We start from the raw sequence: 24,547 nt of genomic DNA on the forward strand, positions 1-24,547 counted from the left end.
CCACTCTTCCTTGCTCAACAGACATCCCTCTCGCATCCAGCGCTCTCTTCACACTGTCCATCCATCCTATTCATGGTCTTCCTATCAGCCATACACCTCTCACATCAGATCTAGTTATCTTTTTCACCAATCGCTCATTATCCATTCTCTCCATATGCCCAAACCATCGCAACACCCTCTACTCAACTCTACCAGCCATCTCCCGATATATATATACAGCATACAGTATATCTATACAGATATATATATCTCATCTCATCAGCCGTTTGAGTGTCCACTGCAGGATCGGCCCATCCCGACCGAAGTGGGGACGGTACAGCCAATGTATCTCTACCAAGTGGCTTAGGCTGTCTGGTAGAGAGTGTTTGTAGGGTGAGAAGTGCTTGTAAGTGTATTTGTATTGTTGGAATGGCTTTGGATGTGTGTGCAGTCTGTGAACCTAGTGTAATCGGCCTGCGCAAGCCGACTGGGTGCAAGCATACTTTATAGTATGCGACAATGGTTCAACCACAGCACCTCTTGTGTCCGCCAAAGTAGTATGTGGCCAGAACACTCCCAAAGTTTATTACCCTGGCGGGGCGTGAACCCTCATTCTTCAGTGTACGAAAATGCACACTTTGCCACTGTACCACAAAGGCTCCATATACCTGTATATATATATATATATATATATATATATATATATACAGTATATATATTAGCACTCTTTTTCAATGTACAATCACCATTTTTACTTTATGATTGTGTCATTCCCCTACAAAGCACCATTTTTTGATTTGTGACTGCTGATTCACTTATACCATTGCTGCAATCCCACATTCAAGACTGTATATCACATTCGATGTATAATTTACTTATCCAGTCAGGTTTCCAGAATCATAACTTGATCGTATAACAGGGGAGACCTTTTATTACATCCTTTCCAACATTTAAAAAACATAAAATCTTACCTGTTTAGATTTCAGTTCATGCTGAGTTGCATACAGGAGTCTGGTGACCTCACGCAGCTTAGTATCCAGCTCTTCACTTGCAAATGTCAGTTCATTTATCCGGCTCTCTAAATTGTCAATCACAGCTTGCTCCATTTCTTCCTTTTTCTTTTCCTTCTCCTTTTGACGGGATACTTCATAACCCAGAATTCCTACTGCTATGCCAAATATTACTCCTTCTCCTGCATCAAGAATTAACTATGTGTAAGAAATACTGCACCATCACATGTAGGCATGTTGACATTGTATAAACTCTCAATTACCCATCTAATTTAGTCAAGCCCTACGCTGGTTGAATGCCGGATACTGCATATCCGGAACAACATTCGGCTTTGAGCCAGATATTGTGATTCTATTCACCTTGAGCCTCTGTCCTAAAAACTTTACCCAGAGTAAAAGATGAAAATTAAGCATATAAAAACAATTCAGTAATGATACAGTACAGTAATACAGTACTCTCCATAGTGTACTACTGTATGTACTCACCAAATGTTGGCATTGATGGAGAGACACAGCACTGGGGGGTTCGCACTTGTTAGCAGTATGGTACACAATACAGCACAGAGGTAGTTAAACAATCACAACAGAGCACTAGAAAATGAGCACTGACAGGTCATTAGCTTTGCAATACAACACAGTAGAGTAGCTTGAACATAGGACAGCCACAGACATTGAAACACTTTGTTTTGTGTCTTTTAAAGTGTTTCAATGTCTGTGGCTGTTTGGGTAGGGTCCAGCTTGGACTCAGAATTCAGTGTCATCTTAATGAACTGTCTGCAGACTGTTTTCAGTTATTCCTTCTGCTGTCCCAACATACTGCTTTTCAAGGCATTAAGTTTATGTTTTGCCTTAACACTGCTGTTGCATGGATGCCGAGAAAATCATGCGTATACCCAAGGCATGTTGAAAGGTTTGGGGGTCTCTCTCTACTGGGAATGTTTAGGTGCTAAGGGAGACTTGAGAGTGTGTTTGAGAATCATGTCTGTCTAAAGCAAAGAACATGACAGCCAATCTGATTGGTAAAACAGTCATTGTGTTTATTCTCAGCCAGTACTCTAGTGAGTATGGACACTTTTAGAGTTGACTTGCTGCTTGCTGAAATTTCAAGTGTTGTAAAACTATTGCAAGAGGGGAGGTTGGCAGGTCCTGAAGAAAAGGGTTAAAAAAAAGAGGGATGGAGGACTGAACAGTTCTCTGAATTTACACCTTTGGTTTTCAATAAGTACCTGGGCTTGTCTGCCTGAAAGTACTGTATATTAGGTAGTTTTTTTTCATTCATTCATTGCCAGACGCCATGTATCCCAGACAGGGTGGCCAAGGGCTTAGAGTTAATTGTTTTACAGGGAGGGGCACTAATCCTCCACCAACCCCACTTGACGTAGGGATGCCAACAGCATCTGGTGTTCCCAGGTGGTCACCCATCCAAGTACTAACCAGACCCAACGTTGCTTAACTTCGCTGATCGAACGGGAAGCGGTGTACTCAACGTGGTATGGCCGTTAGGTAGTCACTTCTTATAATTGTCTTCCATGTCTGTCTTTATGAATCTGTTTATTAGAATGTGTCCTGGTACTGTGCTGAATGCTTTTTTTTGATGTACATTAATGTGGTTCTTAATGGGGGGATTGCTTCTTTTAGAAACCAACCACAGATGTTGGGTCAGCTTGTATAGACACGTGACACCTGGTTGTTGAGTACTTGGGTCAAAATCCATATGTGGAATCAGACAAACAGAGGTGGGAGTGATGTTCTTCTGGATTAGTTTTTGCATAACTTGGGATAATACTGGTCTATATGATGATGCACTGTTGGGTGGTTTGCCTGGCTTGAGTATAGGAATCATAGCTTTCACCTTTTCAATCACACATGTCCCTATATGATAGCTAAGTTCAAAGATGCACTGGAACATGCCAAATAATGTCAAATGAGTGTAGACATTTTCTTCTGGTGTACAGTCTAAGAGTATAGTTCATTCAGTTTAACTTTGGCAGAACTTTCATCCTTTTGCAACCTATTTCCCACAGCTCAGTGACAGAATCAGACAATACCACATCACTGCATCCTTTCCATATCACTTTTTCATGACCTGCACCATATTTCAATGTTAAATCTCTTGTTAAAGCTCACTTCTCAAGATGGGGAGAGGGCAATTTTACACCTAGTTAAAGTGAATAGTGTAGACCTCAGCATTATGATAATTTATTAAACTTACCTAATAAATTTGCTCCTAAATCTATGGCTGCTTCTTCATTTAGCTTGGGGATGGTGCTGCTCTGCCCAGATCGGCCTAAATTCATCACATACATCTTCATTCGGACTTCACACCAGTGATAAACTGAAAAATACAAACAATAAAATCATTACTTACATCAGCCTGCTGGAAAATTAATTAGATTTCAGAACCACAAGTCAGTCCAGTACTGTATACTGTAGCTACACAATGTTCATGAAAAGAAAGTACCTGTAATATTTTTTAAATAATACTGTACTGTACACCAGCAGAGGTCCCAGTACAGTACTATAAAAAACATTCCCATACTACTCCCTTCCAGGTACAGGGAACTGAGCCTAAAGTTATTTTTTATTATAATGTGTCAACAGTTGAAGAATACTGTAATTACATTCATTGCAGCCTTTTATCACTGCATCCTTTTATGAAGAAATATATGACAAGGACAACACTACAAGTGTTAAGAGTACATCATCATAGCACAGTACCATAGCTGCCAGTTTTGAGCTTCAGTCCACCAACTTAACCATCATATGTAGCTCATTTTTACTGTGCTCACCAAATAATAAAAGAATTGCTAATGGTTCATCAGACTTGTGTAATAACAAAAGCATTCAGTGTAACTGTATGCAGTATTCTGCCTGTTACTGTAAACAGTTCTGAAAACTACAGTTTTACCTACATGTTCTACACTGATTCTCTTAATAAAGTGGTCAGAAAGGGTCACAAGACTTTACCATAGTACAGCAGACCCTCATTATACAATGAACAGGTAAATGAATCACTTAAATAATGACAAAAAAAAGTTAGGACCATTTTCAGTATACAATAAAATTTTCACTTATATGATGATTATCCTGCAAGATGCCTCACTGATCAATATACGATCACTATTTTTGCTACAACAATCGCCCACACACAAGCCTACGGTCATTTGTTTGTTCCAGTATGAGATTTCCATTCGTCACTACTGGGCATGTTAGTGTCAGTGATGGGACAGTAGTGTGGTGCTGGAGTTCAGGCAGCAAGTGCAGTGCTGGGAAGTGAAATAGCTACTAGTAAAGGTAAACTGGAAACTTGTTTTTAGATTAAATTTTTGGTGGTATGCAGCAAGTGAAGCACAGTGAAGTGAAATAACAATCAATTTAAGTGAGCTGGAAACTTGTTTTAGACTTTGTTAGGTGTATGACCCTCAGCATAAAACATACAGCATCCCCACTGAACTCAGGTTATAATTAATTTGACATATGATAAACTGTTATGCAATGTATTATTTCAAATGCATCATCATTGTAAGAGGGGGACCTGCTGTATGCTAAAAAAAAAAGTATAAACTGTATATACAGGTACTGTACACAGTGTATATATAATCACACTATAATTATATCCCTATCCAGAAATGTCAACAGTTTGGATACACTGTACACTACAGTACTGACCTGTACCATGAGAAATACAGTGTATACCAGCTAAATGAAGAACTTTCTTTATAGCTAACAGTGTTCAGAAAATCCAAGTATAGTAACCTAGCATACCAGTACAGCAAACAAAAAAGTATCAAGAGGACATCATGATCCAGTGAAACACAAAAATGGGCAATAATCTTAGTGTATTCATGTACACTGTGTATATACTGTACTAGGCTGGTAGTTCTGATAAGAGGTTACTTACATACTGAGCAGTCCTCACTCTTACATCCAGTAATGAACTGGCAGGCATAATTATAAAACATCAAGTATACCATGATTATCCTGAAGTACAGTATACATAAGTTATCCACTAATCATAGGCAAGTACTGTACCTGTACAGCATATGAACTGCATCATAAAGGCCAGGTAGTCATACAGTGTATTTTTACATTAATAACATAATGAAATATACAGTATCTGACTATTCACTAGTATTGTAATTAGACTAACTGAACTCTGTATTATACACCACAGAATAAGAAATTTTAAAAATGCAATTAGGTAACACTGCCTTGCAATTGAAGCAGGCCATAATTACATGTCAACAACCATAGCTATTCATTTAACAGTACAGTATGTCATCACCCCATGTTGCATGTTATTAAACAAACTTAAGGTCTCAGTACTTTTTTAATTGGCTGCACCTTCTTAACTACATATCTCCTGCATTACCATATACAGTGGCCTCACATCTAACACACATTTCTTTAGTAGTAATCATCTTTTATGGCAGGCACTCAAAATATTTGGTCATCGGTAACATCACTATCTAATCCTGTGTTGCCACATGAGAAGCATAGATGCCTGGGGCTGGGCAAGTTGGTCCTGACATTTAAGATGAGAGGGACCAGCCTCTCTCGTCCGAGTAGCATTACATGAACAATAAACCCCAACCACCCCTTGGATATATATACCTGCACCGGCTCAGTCCGACTGGAGAGGCAGAATTACTCACTAAACCACCAGGTGCCATAAATTGATTATATGGTTACCACCCAGCATCATAAATGGTTTCCAGATGTACAGGAAGCCATTTGGCTTGTCACTCAGTGCAGAGTCAACCATAGACAGAAGAAAGAGGAACGAATGAGGGAAAGAAAGACAGAAGAGTGGGTGTAGAGTCATCTGTAGGCAGACGAGAGATGGAAGAATGATGGAAAGAAAGAGAAGAGGAAGGAAGGAAAGAAGGAAGAAGGCGGGCAGTCACCCGAGAGCAGCACTATACAGTATACTGCAGAGTGAGTGGATGGTGAGCATCCCCACCTACCAGTAAAAATTAAAAAACAAATTACCTGTAGTTTAGTACAGAAAATTTATTAGTATGATTTGCTTCCACCAATCTGCACAAATTATGATTTTTTTTTTTCTTTCTTTCTTTTTTTTTGGGTGGGGGTGGGGGTGGGTGGGGGGTGGGGGTGGGGGCATTATTCTGGTTAGCTGAGAGATGCCACAGCCAACAAGAACATGCACTGGCTGGAAGAGATGACTTCACTAAGCGTCAGTCTCCTTGTGCTCGTAAGCATTTTAACAACTTAATAGCATGGTGGACAGTATCTTTTTTTGTGCCTGTTTGCTTACTGCCCATACTCATCATGCATCATCAATAGCCGGACCTCCTTTCCCACCCAAGGGCAGAGTGATGCAATTTTGTGTGTTTGCCTATCACTGTTTACAACATTCCAGAGATTCTTGTGCCTTAAATTACTCTTGTTTGATCTAAGTAATCCTCATAAGATTTATTTGTCCTGTATGGAATTAGTCCGGTACTGTAAGGCAGTGGTGTGTGATTTAATTAGGATGCGAGGCCACTGTACTGTATACAGCAAAGACTGAAATGGAAGTTGGGCAATGGTTAAATCTGTAACAACAGTATTACAGAATGAAAAAGGAAATTTGATAATTTGCTACATTAATATCACTCAGTATTAATTACAGTTCAACAATAAAGTCAAGTCCATGTTACTGATGGTAAAGTTCAAAAAGTGTTGAGAGAAAAATAAACACAGCAGATACATTATGAAAAATTCTCATCATCAGAAGCAACAAAACTCAGAGTCAGATAGTTCATAATGACTATGGGCCGATTCCACAGTTGTTTGTAGTGGTTTGCAAGCACCCAAACAAAAGAAACTGAACTGTGTAAATGACTTATGACTGAATTATATGATGATTTTGGTGACTAAACTATGTAGCAATGTTAATTATCTAACCATTTGACAGGGGTAGTGAAAGTGGATACTGAACTTTTTGGAAAAAATGTAGTTATTAAGTGTGGTTGGGGAGGAAGCAAACAAACGAAAACTACTGTGGAATTGCCCCTATGACTATCAAAATTACAGACTTTAAGCATTTGTACAACATCCGTTACAGAACTGCATAAAGATACTGTATACAGTATAATGTATAAGCACCATGTTTATTACTGTATTCACCAAAACAGCATTTTTTTTTTTCAGCTATGTACAGATACTACATATAGCTAATGTTTCTACATACGTCGTGCAGGTGGGAGGCAGAATTTTTCTCTAAAGAAGACACTTCTAACAGCCCTGCGTCTTATTGAGGATGATAAAGGCCGAGCAACTTGTTTCACGAAAAGGAAAGCAAGTTTGGCTAAAGGAAAAACAGGAGCCATAGTACTGTACTGTCTGTACACCTGACTAGTTCCCACCTGCAAAAGGGAAATATGCATTACAATGCAAACTTAACTTTTCTGCTGTTGAAAACCTAAGAATTGCACTGTCACTATGGTATCAACTTGTCTGAACTGAAAAGTATATTAAATATTATATACTGGCATAAATGAAAAGGGAACTATACCAGGCTCTCAGTCCTACTCAGAGACATAAGCAAATATTAAGTGAAACCTTAAGTAGAACTTATAATTCTACACACTGGTAGAGTCGGATAATACACCAAGAATGTCTGAACGACATAGTGACTTACTGTAAAGTATTCAGACAAAATTAGCCCTCCGAATGAGATGGTCTACCTCTTAGATGTTTAAAGTTTAATGTGGATGACTGAAACTCTATTGTATGATGAAGCTGAGAATTCTACTAGCCTAAAGGGTAAATGAGTGGGAATATGACCCATTGCACTGGGTACTCTACTCATAGTTTCCTAAGCTTTGCCTTATTTCCTTTCTCATTTCAAAATCCAACCTACCCCACTAAAAAAAAAAAAAAAAAAAAAAAAAAAAAAAAGATATTTAATTGTAAAATCAGTGTTTCAGTGATTATAAAGACTCCTGCAGCTCAGAGAATATAACATTTCTTCACACCAACATACATCCACTGCAAATTGACTTAGGACCTGCACACAGAATTGCTATGGGAGGGTTGTCTATCTTTTCTTTGTATTTTTACCTCTACCAAGTGAATTTTGGGGGCAAGAAGTAACTGGAAACTCCTCTGGTGTTGGGGGGAGGTGGTGAAACACTCAACATGTCAGTGCTTGCCCAGAAGCGAGAGTGGGAGTATATATTCCCATCGCTCCAAGCTTGCACCTCCCTCTTTTTTCGTATGCATTACTGTTTGCCCTGTTATTTTCCTAGAGTCAAGTTGTCATGCCTGAAAAGTACTGCTCAAGGGATGAGAGGGTCCATATCATTGCATGGAGGCAGGATAATGTCCCTATCAACACGATTTGTGAACGTACTGGACGCGCAGTCGACCGTCATAAAGATTCTCGCTGCAGAGCATGGCCTGCCACTTGATGTCGTACCAGAGCACAAGCATGGCGGTGGAAAGAAGAGGACGGCTTCCAGAGGTACAGATAAACTTCTGAAGAGGGAAGTAATCAAGAATCCTCAACTGACTGCAGCAGAATTGAAAACAATGCATCCCCAGCTCTTGCAAGACATCTCAGTTTGAACTAACCAACATCTGCAGAAGGAGCTGGATTTGCCAAGCTGTACCACAGCCAAGAAACCGCTTCTCATTGACCGCATGAAGAAGCAGTGCATTCAGTTTGCCAAGAAGTATGCACACTGGACATTGGATGAGTGGAGAAAAGTTATGTTTTCCGATAAAAGCACATTTCAAGTGTTCCAGGTGCGTTCTGCCAAGGTTCATCGCCCTGATTCCCGTAGTCAATATGACCCTTCCTACACAGTGCTGACTGTTAAGCACCCACAATCAGTAATGGTATGGGGATGTTTCTCGGGTGAAATGGGAAGGAGAGGCCTCTACTTTCTTCCTAAGAACTTGATGATGAATGGTGGCCAGCACATTCAAGTTCTGAAAGATCATTTGTTAAATTTTTTGCTATTCATGGATGCGATTTTTTCATGCACGATTCAGTTCCATGTCACAAGTCAAGAAAGGTGACAAAATGGCTTCAGGATAATCGGATTGAGGTCCTTGACTGGCCTGGCAACAGTCCAGATCTAAATCCGATACAAAACTGCTGGGCAAAGATGAAGAAAATCATGGCAGAGAAGAAGACACCCAATCTGGACAACCTCAAGACTGAACTGGCAAATGTTTGGTACAAAGAAGTGTCCTTAGATTACGTTAGAGATCTAAGTAATTCCATGCCAAAACGCATCCAACTGGTCCTGAAAAACAAGGGAAACATGATTTCATATTAATGAATGACATTTCATGAACAAACATTATGATATACTATGATTTCTGTATTTTTTAATAACTTGTGGGGGTAGGTCCTAAGCCATTTGTGGTTGCTGTACGCCTAGATAACTACTCGGGGTAGTTTTCGTTTGAAGTCTTAGGTGCCACTTAGTGAATGTTTTCTGATTTATAATGATGCATTAAATTTAAATATTTATACATGGTATGTTAAAGAGCACCTTTCATTAATCATTAGATTTTATGTAAATACAGTGAATGTCATTAAATTTTATATTGTTGATCAACCTCAGTCTGTCTAGCTAAGCAGACCCATCAACCATAGACAAACAACTGCCCCTTCAGGGCTGTCATGTGCAGTCAACCAATGTTCCCTTGTGGTTGAGAGTGCCTTGCCATAGTGAGGTGTGGGGGAAAAAGTGTGGAGGTTTGGTTCCTGGGTGGATGCTGCATTTGTTTCCACCCAGTTAACAGGGGAACCCTAGCAGACTCGACAAAACCCCATGATGGTTAAATAGTCACCACCCATCATTGTAAATGGTTTCCTTGGTTATAAGAAACCAGTAGACTTCTTGCTCAGTGAAGATCCACCTGAAGTGGAAAGAAGTGTACAGTAATAAAAAATGACTGGAGGAAAGGGAGAAGAGAGAAGGGCAGACACAGAAATACTGTAGAATGATAAAGGTTAAGGAAGCTAATTAGGCAGCATTACAAGTGTGTGGATGATGATTGCCACCACCTATCACTAGATTTTATGTGAATAAACTTTATAACACAACTCAGGTTTCCACAGCAAAAGACTTCCATTTTCTTCTATACTATGACACTGTTTATCATTCAATAAATGAGTATCCCACCATTGTTATAGGGAGAAAAATAAGCATTAAGCTACACAAAAATACATTCTCCCTTCTGTTACTTATTGCTGTTTTTTCTTTGTGTCATTTCTTTATGTGACGTAGTGCTTTATGGCCTTTGTTGTCTGGTGCTGGGCGTTTAATGTTCCGTTCAGTTCTTCCCTCCCTTACTACTGTATTACAGTGTTTCTTACCCAGTAGAAAGTTGTTGCTTTACTCCAGCCCACCTGACCAAGCAGACCTGTTAACCACTGATATGCATGCACCCCTGTAGGGTTGTCACATGGGTCCCCTACACCATTATTCAAGTGTCGGCATATTAGTCTAGCATGTGCTGTGCAGTGAACCATTGTGTTATGTTGTGTGGGCCAGGCAGGGCGCATGTCTGTGATTCTACCCAACCTAAATTTATGCTGATAACTTGGGAGAGCTGGGCGATGTCCCAGTCTAAGCCCAGCTAGGTGAACTTCATCCACAGGAAGTGTAGCAAAGTCCGTTTAGAACCACCAACAACCATGCAGTTAGAGAAAATGGTTAAACAGTCACAGCCTCATCCTCAAGTGAAGGTTGACAAAAACTATATATAAATATACAGCCTATACAGTATCTACTTTTTTTCTTGTAAAGAAAACAAAGCTACTCCCCAAGGTGTCAGCAAATTTGGGAGCTTTCATGTACTCTAACTGTTACTGTGGGGATTCCCCCCAGTCATGGTGAGGCCTACTTAGTCTGATCTTCATTGTGGTGCATTATGCATGATGGGTCACAGCACTGTACTATTTTTTTTTTTTTCACTACCTTTCACTTTTTCTTCACATCTGGCATGCCTACTGTATTCCTTGGTTGTTGAGAGCAAGTTTGTCCTGCTTTGGGGGCTGTTGTTCTTGTTTCATTGTTGTGGTGGTGGTGGTGTCAGAAGTACACTTTGCCAGTCTTGGGTCTATGTACATTCACCCACTGTTCAACAACACACACACACAACTCAGGGATGATAAATATGAGGACTGAAAGCCTAAACTAATCATGCTAGAAGTTCCGATATCTTCAACGGGGTAAAAATTCTAAGATATAACTTAACCTAACAAAATTTTAATCAGTATACAATAACAGCTGGAGTTAGGAGCTAGGTAATCCCCTCACACACCTTTTCAAAGTACTCAAAACATTTGCAGTGGAGGTTTATATAAGAAAACTTGCTTACAACTGTCTAAACTATGTTTTCTGCACATTAATTTCACTCAAGTGATTGGTGAAAATACCTATTTAATACCCAGGTTATGAAATAATGTTGTAACTCCACTACCTTTAAAAAAAATTTTGTATGGTATCCAGTGGTTTCATACCCAGAGGCTTCGCGGCTAGTGGTTTCACTACCAGACATACTGGTTTCACTACCTAAACATTTCACCACCAGTGAGTTTGGGTTCACTACTATTGGTTTCACACCTTGTTACTGTACTTGGGCTAAACGAATTAGCACTGTTTATAAAAATTAACAACACAATGTGTTAACTCTAATGCCCACTACTAAACCATTTACTCTGATTACTTTTCTAAAAATTCAGGCTACCTTCAGACAATTTTATTCAACTCATGAGATTTCTAACTGGAGGGAGATATTGAGGCCTTCATTAATGCCCCCTCACTCCAAGATATCTCCCCAAGCTAAATAAAATCATTTGAAGGTAGCAAGAAAAAAATTAAAAGTATGCCATCGGACTGAAGGAGCTAAGGTAGCATAATCATGGGATACTTTTTTTCCTCACCCTTGCTCTTAGTTCCTTATCATACCTTGCTTACACTTCATCGGGATTACCGCATATAACATTAGCTAGTTTGAGAGCTTGAGCAAGCACATCTATGGAAAACTAGAGGGTAGACATCTGCTTATCTTAGTGGCACTCTCATTAAAAGAAGCAAAGGCAGTTGACACAAACATGTAGGATGATGGACTTAATGGTCTAAAACTACACTGCTCACTGAATTAAATATGAAGATGGTGACTGCATAACTGCATCATTTTCACTAACATGAAATAATATCTGGAAATAGGATGGGAAATATCTTGAACATCTGATAAATGCTCCACATACAGTAATCCCTCCAAGATCCGATGTAACAGAGCCAAAGGCATGTCCGGGACTAGGGAAAAATGCCCTTGGACAGGTACTTATAGACCCCAACCCAACCTAACTTTGAAAGCCACCTAAATAACTCCTACCAGACATGCACAGCACCTGTTTAAGACTCTAGGCACACAAATAAGGGACAGAAACCATGAAATAAATGAAAAGGAACCACAGAATGAGAAATTAGTTGTATGGAAAATATTTAGCCTGTACAGGGTAAATATTTAGGCCTACAACTCGTCCATGGCCGTTGCGAAGATTAACCCGCCTCCTCTATGGCTTTGAGAGTGGTGAAGATGCACTTGAAGCATGTACTGTAATTGAGTGTTGCACTGCACTTAATCCTTTGCACTGTGAATTATAAATGTTTAACACTGCACATTCTGTTCTTACTTGTGCTACTTGTGCCACACCAGCTGCAACACTCCAGTGTTGTACTGTACTCTGCACTCAATCCTTTGCACTCGGAATTCTAATTTCTTAACACCACACAACACTGTAAATTCCCATGTCGTCCAATGGTGATTTGTTGCAGTTTATTCTCTGTCCACCACAAAAGCGAGCATGTGGACAGCCATGGCAACGAGTGTGCAGTCACGATGGTAGGTAGGCGGGAACTGAGGAGGATGCAGGGGCACTCTAGCGGACATCGCCGGAACTACATGCCAAAACACAGCTGTTTGTCACTGTGCGGCAAATTTAGAGTAGGGATGAACACATCGGCTTTTTTTTTTCCCAAGCCCAAAATGTCTGGGACCTGGGCATCTGGGTCTTAAAGGGATTACTGTACATGCATTTTGTTAAACTGAGAGAAATTTTAAGTTAAATACAATCAGTGGAGATCATCTGGTCAATTTTCGGTAAATCACATCAGCCAATCCAGTTAATCTGACACAATCACATCGTAGAAAACCTTATTTTGAATCTACCAGTATTCCACTATAGACTTGTTTTCGGAAATGTATATTTAACGTGAAAATCCTATAATTAAATACTGTACCTTGGATCCTCCCTCAGTTTCAAACTTACATGGAGCTTTTTACCCTACCATGAACCGTTCTCGGGCGTGATGTTAACGTGACTACTGCACATGCTCGGACATCACGGCCAATGAGATTCAAATAAGCCAAAATGCAGGCCAATCAAATCGCTGACACCATCTGCAAATCTTAAAATTTCAAATATCCCTTCAGTCAGTTGCACGATGGCTTCCTCTGGTAGTGGGTGTACTCTGACAAAATATGAGGCCATCGCTCGTTTTTTTAGGAATAACATTTTGGCAGTTCACATCATTCGATTTCGAAACAAAAGATGTTTTTCCTGGTCAATTCTAGTTTGATTTGAATGAATTTGAGCTTCATTTTTTGTCAGAAATCATTTGTTTTAGAGATATGCCTGCCCAAGGCTATCTCTAAAACAAGTGAATTCCGGCAAAAACTCAAAAACAAGAAAACACTCAAATCAGGGAGTGGCAAAACAAGTGCATAGTGATACAACTTCCCTTGAGGAAAAGGGAAATGTTCTTTTGAGCTAGACCTTGTTAGATCATATACGGTAAGCCTGCTAGGTGACAGGAGGGCACTAACCCTCCCAGCAAGGCAGCTACCAGGCATGGCTCAAACTCACGACCCCCCAGCCCCGACTCCAACGCTTTACCACTGAGCCACCTGCCCTCTTCTTCAGTGAAACCTCAGCTGCAAACACGTTTGATGTGTGAACAATGATAAGTGGCAAACCAGTACCGGGAAGCAGCAAAACCTCTGGATACCGTCAGTATTTTTTTATGGCAGAAGATTGGCCTACAGAGGAAGAAAACACCAAGGCTGGATTAAAAAAAAAAAAAAATATCAGATAATAATAAGCTGGAAATGAAATAATTACCGCAGCGGGGGAGAATATGAAAATTACAAATGCTTCTCTCCACTTAACTGTGGAAATCAACTAGGTTCCTCCCATTATATGAATACGTCCGACGATCCGTCGGAAACTTACATGAAACATACCGGTAAGCCATTGAACTAAAGAGCTTAATACTTACACTGAGCAGGAGGCATCAAAATATATGTTCTGAAAAAGTGACTGTTTTTGGCACGACTTTTAGCAATATTTGCAAGTGGTTTAGACACTTGCTTAATAACTAAAGCTCCTAATTTTGCTATGGGAAAACCTACTACCATCTCTCACTGTTTTGATAATTAAGGACGATTCGTTTTTCGTCGCTTTCGGTGCCAAGGAGCTGCTTCTTCTTCTTCTTCTTGGGGTTTTGCTACTCGGCCGGGGTTGCGGCCCTGCGTCTAGCAGATTTTAAATCATGTAATATGCGGGAATGGTGCTCACACATTGACCTGTACTCCAAAGTACGCGTGATCTGTACACCTATTTATGCGTTGTCGCAACCGTATGACGTCCAGTATTTTGAGAAGCGTTCACATAGAACTTTGTGTCAAATGCGTACACATTATTTTAACGGCACTTGCAAATTTCATTTGCATGTGTATTACAATACGTAATTTTATGTATTCCTTTTGGGATTAGTACAGCCTGTGTGCGATGAGATACACCGCCTTTGCCGTTTCTGTGGTAGCTGTCGGATCCTGTCCGCCCACAGATGTATTATACAGTAAAAACACATGCAAGAGGGATGCTTATCAGCAACCAAAGCTATAAAAGAGACTCAATAACGTATTCTGGGACTTAGAGAAGAGTGAAGAATATAAACTGGAAAATAAACGATAAACTATTCTACAGCACACACACAAAAAAAAAAACATTCGATGAAGTATTAAGGCAGAAGAAACAATTGACTGAAAACAAAACGCGATAGAAAGCGAACGAAAAATAATCTTTCCGAAACCGCTATGTGATTCAAGATGTGGACGGCGTATCAGAGTTGCCAAGGAGCCTGACTCTCTGAGCTACTGTAAGTTGGTTTCCGCTTGGCAACAGTTTAACGTCTATCGACAACAAATCTGGCCATTTTCTTATTATTCTTTCAAAATTTTTAGCCGTAATCTAGAGAAAGTAGCACATTAGAGTGAGATCATGTATTCTAGCGACTGTCGATAGCAGGGTTAGCGGAATTAGCGTTATCTGTAAATTCGTCATGGCAACTTGGGATTTGGGAAGTGTATGTGATGTGTGCTGTAAACACGTGTGAATGAGGTTCGTGAAGGGAAATTTAAATAGTAGTGTACACAATTGCACCGCAGTGGAATAATAATTTTTCAGCCGCAAGAACAAGGTAAGCTTACTGAATTACCAGAGAGAAGAAAAGTATTCCCCCTTTGATTTATAACGATTAAAGAAAAATATAACCAGACAGCGACAATAACATCAGGGAGTGCAGTTAAAAAGGCTATACTCCCGAACATCACCTGAAACCTGTAATAGCCTAATTATAAGTACCAGGGAACAGAAAAAATTTGATCCTACCCTCCATTCAGCGTGGAGCAGGCCATGGAAGATTGGCCGGGAACAGCCCTTCCAGACCATCAGTCAACATAAAGAACCAACTAATGCAAGATTGTGGTAGGAGGCAGCTGGTTAGCAAGTTGTGAAGGAAGGAGTAGGATGCCAAGGTATCCTACTGTCCTACTGAGGTACCTTACTAAGAACAGATAGGATGACTATATACAGAATTTTTCAGGGAGGTAGGAGTAAACATTTGCTTTACTTTAAGCAGTAGAAGCACCGTATGAAACCAGTTCTTCCTGGTAGTCTTCTATATTTTTCTGGTTAATTCTGAGGTGTTACTGATAAATGAATTTTTAGAGTTAAATTTTTTTCCCCTATTGTTTTTAGCTATGTTCCTTCTGCTGTATCAAATCCTGTTTATTTCTCTAGTATGATGGTAGACACTTACTCTAGTATATGCAAATCTACAAAAATTTATTGTTGGCATCCCAGTTGAAGTTGTTGTCGTTATTTATCTGGTCCCAATCCGCCAAAGGCTCTCTGCAGGACCATCACGTATGATTTAGATCAAACCCAATACAAAAATCAGTGGTTGGATGGTGAGGAATTGGAAAATGTGAGTACGTTTAAGTACTTGGGTAGTGTGATGAGTAAGGATGGAGGTTTGGAGGGTGAAGTGCTTGAAAGGGTACAGCAGGGAAGAAAGATTGCTGGTTCTTTGAAAGCAGTGAGAAGAAACAGGGAAGTGAGCATGGAAGTGAAAAAGTTACTACATGACAGTATTGTGATACCAGCTCTAACGTATGGAAGTGAAGCTTGGACGTTGTTGGAAGGACACAAGTCAAGAGTGAAAGCAGTAGAAATGAGTTATTTAAGAGGAGCCTGTGGAGTCACATGGAGAGACAGGCTGACGAATGAGGATATAAAGGAGCGTTGTGGTGTGGATGTGGATGTGATAGGAAGCGTTAGGAGGAACACACTGAGGTGGTTTGGCCATGTGGAGAGGATGGAGGGTGAAAGACTGACGAAGAGAGTGTATGTGAGTGAGGTGGAGGGAGGGGGAGGCCAAGGATGAGATGGAGGGATGAGGTGGAGAGGTACAGTACATAAGAGAGGGGGGTGTGAGTTGGGAGCAGGGCAGTGAAATGGCGGGGGACAGGGCGACTTGGAGGCGATTTGTTTGTGACCACCCCAAATGGGATTGAGGCATCTGGCAATAGATAGATAGATAGAAGTGTAAGTGTTAATAAGTTCCGTTTTGCCATTACTCCCGTGAAATTAAGTGACAAGAAAATAAAAGAGGCAACAGTAAACATCATTTATACCCATAAGATTAGTAAGAAAAGAACACATGAAGCAGAAAAAGTATATGGAGAATGTAACAAATGAATTTGGGTAGAGGTGAGTAGGTTTAAGTAAGTCTCTTCTATTATGTGTGAGAAAAGAAGTGTCAGTGAGGCTTAAGGAACATGATTACAGCAGGGGGGGGGGGAAGTCAGCAGAAAACAGTTGTTTACCACCATGGTAATAGAAAATTACGGAAAACAAACTGGAGGAATAGGAATTGAAGTGGGAAGGTTTTTCTGCTGCATTTTTTTTTTTTTTTTTTTTTTTTTTTAAGGTCATCAATGGCCCCATGATATTTACTGTGTGTTCAGAGACATTCTCCTGTCAAAGTACATGCATTCTTCTGGGGTTGTTATGAAATTTCAATATATCAGTTCTGAGGTATTAAGTGCTTAGAAAATCAGAGTGGCATTCTAGGTTAGGTTTAGTGGTGGTCTGGGTAGTTAATGTAATGGGGGGGGGGGTCTGGAGTGAAATAACCTCACCCAGTTAGGTATCCAATTTTTAATTTGTTTTGACTTTTTTTTTATGCACTCTCTCTCTCTCTCTCTCTCTCTCTCTCTAAGTACAGTGTATTATTTATTTTCAGGTTAACATGGGTCCCATCAGCCATAAAGAGCGAGACCTCTTTTCTGTAAGTAAAATTGCATTCTTTAACATAAGGTTTTCAAAATTTATTTTAGTTATTAAGTTGATCTTGCATATCTTAGCCCTCACTGTGTGCGTTTTTATTCCTTTGCAGCTTCTGTAAAGTTATGCTGTAAACTTCACTAAAGGTCATATGTCACCATAATATATTACTACATACTGTAATTGTGAGTTTTGGTATTGGTTTATCACAGTTTCACTGTATCATAGTACAAGAGCAGCTCCCTGGTGTGGAAAAAACAAAACATATGCAGATTAATCATATGAGTTCTAAATTAGTTGAGAAACACAACCAGTTATTGATAGAATATGGGAAACCTTTCAGAGGTTGTTGAACAACCCCAGTCTGTTTGGCTAAGCTGACCCATCAACCATATTCAAGCAAGCACACCTGCAGGGCTGTCCTGTGCAGTGAACTGATGTTCACTTGCCACAGACAATTCCTCACCACAATGAGTTATGGGGAAGAGTTTGGAGGTTTGGTTCCTGGATGGATGCTGCATTTACATCTCTCCTCCCAGTTAACAGGGGCACCAGAGCAGGCTCCACCTCACTTTGTTATCTGTTATATGGTTACCACCCAATATAACAAATGGTTACAGAAATATGTCATTCTGTAGTGAGTAACCTCAATTGGAGAGAATGGTGATAGATCTATCTGTCTATCTATCTATTGCCAGACGCCTCAATCCTGTTCGGGGTGGCCACAAACAGATCACCTCCACATTGCCCTGTCCCCCGCCATTTCACTGCCCTGCTCCCAACTCACATCCCCCTCTCTCATATACTTCTCCATCTCATCCTCAGCCTCCCCCTCCCTCTCCCCCCCTCCACCTCACTCACATACACTTTCTTCGTCAGTCTTTCACCCTCCATCCTCTCCACATGGCCAAACCACCTCAGTGTATTCCTCCTAACGCTTCCTATCACATCCACATCCACACCACAACGCTCCTTTATATCCTCGTTTGTCAGCCTGTCTCTCCATGTAACTCCACAGGCTCCTCTTAAATAACTCATTTCCACTGCTTTCACTCCTGACTTGTGTCCTTCCAACAACGTCCAAGCTTCACTTCCATACGTTAAAGTTGGTATCACAGTACTATCATGTAGTAACTTTTTCACTTCCTTGCTCACTTCCCTGTTTCTTATCACTGCTTTCAAGGAACCAGCAACCTTTCTTCCCTGCTGTACCGTTTCAAGCACTTCACCCTCCAAACCTCCATCCTTACTCATCACACTACCCAAGTACTTAAACGTACTCACGTTTTCCAATTCCTCACTATCCAACCTCGCTGTACATTCACTGACTTCACCTCTCTCAAAGACCATCACTTTACTCTTCCCTACATTCACCTTTAGATTCTGTTTCTTACACACTCTCCCAAACTCATCCACCAAGCCTTGCAGCTCCCCTTCGTCTTCACTCAACAACACAGTATCATCTGCAAACAACAGTACAGGGAGTTTCCAAACACTACCCTCTCTCACCAGGGCCACTCCAATATCCACTACCCTACCTTGTACCTCTTTTATTACCCCATCCATGTACAGATTGAACAGCCATGGAGACATGACACATCCCTGTTTCAAGCCAACCTTCAAAGAGAAAAATTCACTCAGTTCATCATCCACACGCACTGCAGCCTTAGCACCATCATACATACTCTTCACAGCATTCAACAACTTCCCATCTACTCCATGTATTCTTAATACTTTCCACAATCCTTGTCTATCCACCCTGTCATATGCTTTCTCCAAATCCATGAAAGCCGCATACAACTTCTTTCCCTTCTCTAGAAACTTTTCCACTAAAGATCTGAGAATGAATATCTGATCTACACATCCTCTTCCCTTCCTAAAACCTCCCTGTTCTTCTCCAACTGATTTCTCTGTTCTTTCTCTAACTCTGTCAATAAGTAACCTACCAGACACTTTTCCTATTATGCTAAGAAGACAAATGCCCCTATGATTACCACACACTGCTTTTTACCCTTTTCCTTTGTACAAGGGAATAATTATACCTGACTTCCAATCCTCCAGGACTCTACCTTCCCCCCAGGCCAATCTGCACATCTTCCACATCCATTCTACTACTATCTCTCCCCCATGCTTCAACATTTCACCACACACTCCATCAATTCCTGGGGCTTTCCCCAATTTAACTTTCTTCATTGCTTCCACAATTTCTGCCCTACTGATTTCTTCCTGTCTTCTCACCTCCCTCCTTCTCCCAGCCATTCCCCAGCCACTTATACTCGCATTACTTCCATCCTCTATGTTCAACAATTCCTTCACCCCTTAACCGCGGGTGTCATTCCAGAATGACATTGCAAAAACTGGACCAAACCGCAGGTGTCATTCTGGAATGTTTGTGAATATTTTGAATACCACGCGTTTTTTCCGCGTGCCAATTGTTTCAAGGGAGAGTAGCTATTAAGTTCTTTCACTCCAGCCGACCCCAGGCCCCCACCTCCCACCCCCCGGGCCCCCCACCCCACCCCTGCCCAAACACGCATCAGTATGTGTCCAGCTTTGTGAGTGACAATGGCGCTGACGTGGCAGTGAAGTGCCGGCAATTACAGTGCCTTTTACCTGCCTCAGTGAACACAGAGTGGGTGTTTATCGTATGTGCAGTGTTCATATATGTTTATAGTATTATTATCAGAGTGAGGTTGGCATTTGGTAATGGTGTGTGAGGCGAAAAATAGTGATTTTAGATTGCTCACTTCTAATGGCACTGCCCATCCAGTGATAGTCAACGAAATCATGAAACCTACATCATTGCAAAGCCGAAGGTTAGTACTTTCTAATGGTACCTTATTTTTCGCCCTAGATTTATTCTGTGCGGAGTTATAAAGGTTTAAAGTTTGTTTACATTTTGGCTGGAACCCCCATGGGGGGGGGGTGTCAGTCGGGTCAAAACAATGCCCACGGTTAAAGGGTTAAAGTGTTCTCTCCATCTGCTCACTTTTTCTCCCTTCTCCACTAGTAATCTACCATTTTTATCTTTCACTCCCCTGCTAACTTCACTTCCACCCTGTCTTACTCTCTTCACCTCTTTCCAGAACATTTTCTTACAGTCCCTCCACTTTACACTCAAATTCCTTCCAAATTCCTCATCCACTCTCTTCTTACTCTCGCCTACTAATCTTTTGACCTCTCTCTTTCTTTCTACATATAACTCTCTCTTCTGCCTCTCTACTTCTTTCACGCCTCTATTTCTCATCCATTCATTGTATGCTTTCTTCTTTTGTGCCATAGCCTTTCTCACCTCTTCATTCCACCACGCTGTTCCTTGCAACCCCCTCCATCTTCTCTTCATCCCACACACCACATCACATGCTTCACATGTTTCTTCAGTGAATATCATGCACACACCTTCCACGTCCCGCATCTGCTCCAGTTCATATTTGGCCAGTCGTTCCTCCACTGCTCTCTTATATTCTGCCTTTTTCTCATCCTCTTGTAACCTTTCCACTCTCCTTGGAAATACTCCTTCTTCCCATCCTTCCCTTCTTCTATTTCTCCATCTGATTTGGATCTTGATTCTGGCCACCACCAAGTAGTGGTCAGAAAGTCCACTCCTCCAACCTCTATAAGCTCTTGCATCCATTACACATCTTTGCATCCTTTCATTCACACATACATAATCAGTCATTGCCTTCCTTTCATTCAGTTCACCACCAACCCTTCTCATCACTCGCCATGTATACCTGTGGATCATTTTATGCCTGAAGAGGGTTTTGGCTATCACCAACCCCCTCCCAGCAGAAATATCCACTAACGCACTGCCATTCTCATCTATCTCAGCAGCACACCCCACTCACCAACTATTCCATCCACCTTCACATTCCCTACTTTACCATTCATATCACTGATCAAAAACACTCTCTCATTCCTTCCAAACTTTTCCATGCACACTTCCACATTTGTAATAGAGTGACAGGAAAGATGGGAGAAATAGAAAAAGAGTGATAAAAGTGAAGGAAGAAGTAGATGGCTCTGCATTGAGTGGATGATGATTGCCCCTATCTATCACCAGACATAATAAGTTGATGAGATGTGCATTATAAGTAGCCTGTGTCAACTTTCAGAATGCACTCTGATTCCCATAATTATAATTATCACTAAAAGCTGTAATCTGTCTATGTTGAAAAGGTGACTAATGTTCATTAGCTATGTTCTGTAAAACTTTACTGTAGAATCTTATGGTGTTGGATTAATTTCTCTTTTCATTTTCTTTAATCATGTTATAGGTTGGGCATATCCTTCACTATACAGATATTACCTTTTCACTGAAAACTGGGTTGAAATTTATTTGGACTGCAAAGGTAGTGAGATATAAAAGTTACATATAGCTTTTATTTCCTTTAGGTGAGGGTACCATCAATCAAGGATAAACCAAACAAGAAGAGGAAAAAGCAAAAAAGTGAAAATGATGAAGGAAGTCCAAAAAAGAAGACAAGGTTTGATGGATTAGTAACTGATGACATACAGCCTCTCACATACCAGGTGAGCTAATTTTGCATGGACTTTCATGTCCCATTTTTACTATGTTACCTCTTTCTTTCCTTCCCAGCACAGTGACTTGTATATTGCTGAGTATAGTACTAGTACCTGTAATACAGTAGCGGTGCTAATTGTGCACAAGATTTAAGCAGTATTTGTTCACCTTGCCATTATTTATCTGTTGAATTGCATTTCTTCCATCAGAGATAGGTTTGTAAAATATTAACAAACTTTTTGCTGGACTGCATTCATCATTTTGCGCATATGGCTAGTCACTGTACAAAACTGTATAGGTCTCAATATTCATAATACAGTTGACCCTCGATTCTGTGGACCCCGAATCAACGGATTTCGGAAGCAACGGACAATATCTGCTCGCAGAGAATAGCACTAGACATCAGTCATTCGTCTGTTATTTGAAAGTTTGTCATTTCTAACTACATACAGTATTTCTCTTTACAGGTACAAAATAAATGATACTGTAGTTGAAAGTAAAAAATTACTGTAACAGTACAGTGAGTCCTTGAAATATGAAAACTCGAAGTACGAATTTCCGATTGTACGAAAGCGATAAATGTAGGACACATTCCACAATACGAAAGTATCAGTCTCAATGGTATGAAAAACGATACGAGAGAAAATACGAAAAATTCAAAATGGGTGCGCTGCACAACGCCACACTCACTTGTGGCAAGAAAACGAACTAACCCCTCTCTGGCAAACACATTTTCATGCGCTTCCCAGTCAAGTCATGTCCATCCTCTCCTCTCAGCTTCGCTGTAAGTTACGCCGTTTTTCGCTGTTCTTCACCTTTTCGTATTTTCACCGTGCCTCCCCAGCGCCCTGCATCATCTCCAGCATCCGGGGAACCAGGTGCAAAGAAGAAACAGCATCATACTGTCACTCTTGAGAGGAAATTGGAAATACAGTAGTTAGATTTATTTATTTACCGGTAAATGTACAATGAAAGACACAACTATCTTCCCAGTTCAGCCTGAAGAAAATTTACACCAGGCGAAATACAATGAAAACCCTGTTTCTACTAGTGCATGTTTCAAATGGTTTTATTTTTCCTCACTATATTCGTCAGACTTTGGGAAGATACTTGTGTCTTTCATTTTACACTTGAAGCAGCAGAAAGACCTTATCAATTCAATGCATAATCCTCCAGCTTGTTTCTGTAATTTTTTGACAACTTTCAGTTTGGCAAATTACTTTTTCTTGCTGAAAAATTTCCTCCCCGTTATTATCGTCACTTTCCCCTACGATCATTTCCAGCGCAGTGGAAGAAACTCAACATGCTCAAAGGTGGATATCGTTTCCCAATTTCCCAACTGGAGGTTACGTTAGGTTAAAATTATTAGGTACAGATAAGCTCGGTTAGGACAGGTTTAGTTAAACACTTAGGGAAGAACAGTCCTTTCCGCCATTATGTTAACGAAATAAACAAGAGTTGTCACACCAGAACAGCTAAAAATGACGGGGAAACAGATTTAATAAGAAACATTTACTGTATTTACTAACCCAGAAATAATCTGAAAAATATAACAGACTAACAGGAAGAACTGATTTGGTAAGATGCTTTTACTGCATAAAATAAAACGTATGTTTAGCCCCCTCAGTGGCTGTGGGTTCAGATATTTGCATTTTTCAAAGTTCTGAAATCAATTTCTTTTTCTTACATAAGTGAAAAGACTTGTCTGGCACACCTGGCTTTTTTTTTTTTTTTTTTTTTTTTTTTTTTTTTTTTTCCTAAACCCATCCTGTGATTTGCTGTGATTCGTGTAAGAATTAATAAAATTAGGATGTGTTTTACATCAGCATGTATACATCGGCCGAAAACATCTGGGACGAAGTGAACTGTGAACCCCAGACTTCTTGAGGTGGTAGAGTAGGGTCGTGTAAACACTTTAGTGACCCTCATTCCCTTCCCATAATTGCTCGCAGTTTTTTTTTTTTAGCTCACCCTTACTCAACATCACTGACACCAGTACAGTAAGGCGCTGTTCAAGGCCAGCAGCTATGGAAGTTGTGGAAGGAATGATGAAAGTTAAAATGGGGAAAGCCCCAGGAATTGATGGAGTGCGTGGTGAAATGCTGAAGCATGGGGGAGAGATATTAGTAGAATGGATGTGAAAGATATGCAGATTGGCCTGGGATGAAGGTAGAGTCCCGGAGGATTGGAAGTCAGGTATAATTATTCTCTTGTACAAAGGAAAAGGGGAAAAAGAAGTGTGTGGTAATCATAGGGGCATTTGTCTTCTTAGTATAATAGGAAAAGTGTATGGTAAGATACTTATTGACAGAGTTAGAGAAAGAACAGAGAAATTAGTTGGAGAAGAACAGGGAGGCTTTAGGA

General features: G+C 40.4%; 2 protein-coding genes and 1 non-coding gene across 5 annotated transcripts in view; 1 reads left to right on the top strand and 2 right to left on the bottom strand.

Annotated features, from left to right (window-relative positions):
- Nucleotides 1-14,480, bottom strand: part of LOC145400460 (putative OPA3-like protein CG13603) — a 33,383-nt gene extending 18,903 nt beyond the window's left edge. For 2 of the 3 annotated variants that reach the window (XM_080272976.1, XM_080272974.1), the window contains exons 1-3: nt 14,306-14,480; nt 3,202-3,324; nt 951-1,171 (exon numbers count right to left, since the gene is read on the bottom strand). In XM_080272976.1, coding sequence (XP_080129102.1) covers nt 951-1,171; nt 3,202-3,324; nt 14,306-14,444 — 483 coding nt within the window. In that variant the 5' untranslated portion in view covers nt 14,445-14,480. Of the gene's footprint in view, nt 1-950; nt 1,172-3,201; nt 3,325-7,185; nt 7,354-14,305 lie in introns of those variants that run through there. The other variant, XM_080272975.1, reaches the window with a different exon arrangement.
- On the bottom strand, nt 2,375-2,493 carry LOC145400561 (5S ribosomal RNA). The gene has a single exon (XR_013897446.1). It is a non-coding gene; the product is annotated as a 5S ribosomal RNA (ribosomal RNA).
- A 3,141-nt stretch (nt 14,481-17,621) lies between the features above and the next one.
- The window catches only part of Rrp5 (Ribosomal RNA Processing 5), a 75,477-nt gene continuing 68,551 nt past the window's right edge, over nt 17,622-24,547 (top strand). Inside the window, exons 1-2 of the mRNA XM_080272938.1 lie at nt 17,622-17,662; nt 22,054-22,191. Coding sequence (XP_080129064.1) covers nt 17,624-17,662; nt 22,054-22,191 — 177 coding nt within the window. The 5' untranslated portion in view covers nt 17,622-17,623. The remainder of the gene's footprint in view (nt 17,663-22,053; nt 22,192-24,547) is intronic.

This window comes from Coenobita brevimanus, chromosome 52 (assembly GCF_032717465.1).
Source record: "Coenobita brevimanus isolate Jiangsu-jjx chromosome 52, ASM3271746v2, whole genome shotgun sequence".
NCBI lineage: Eukaryota > Metazoa > Arthropoda > Malacostraca > Decapoda > Coenobitidae > Coenobita > Coenobita brevimanus.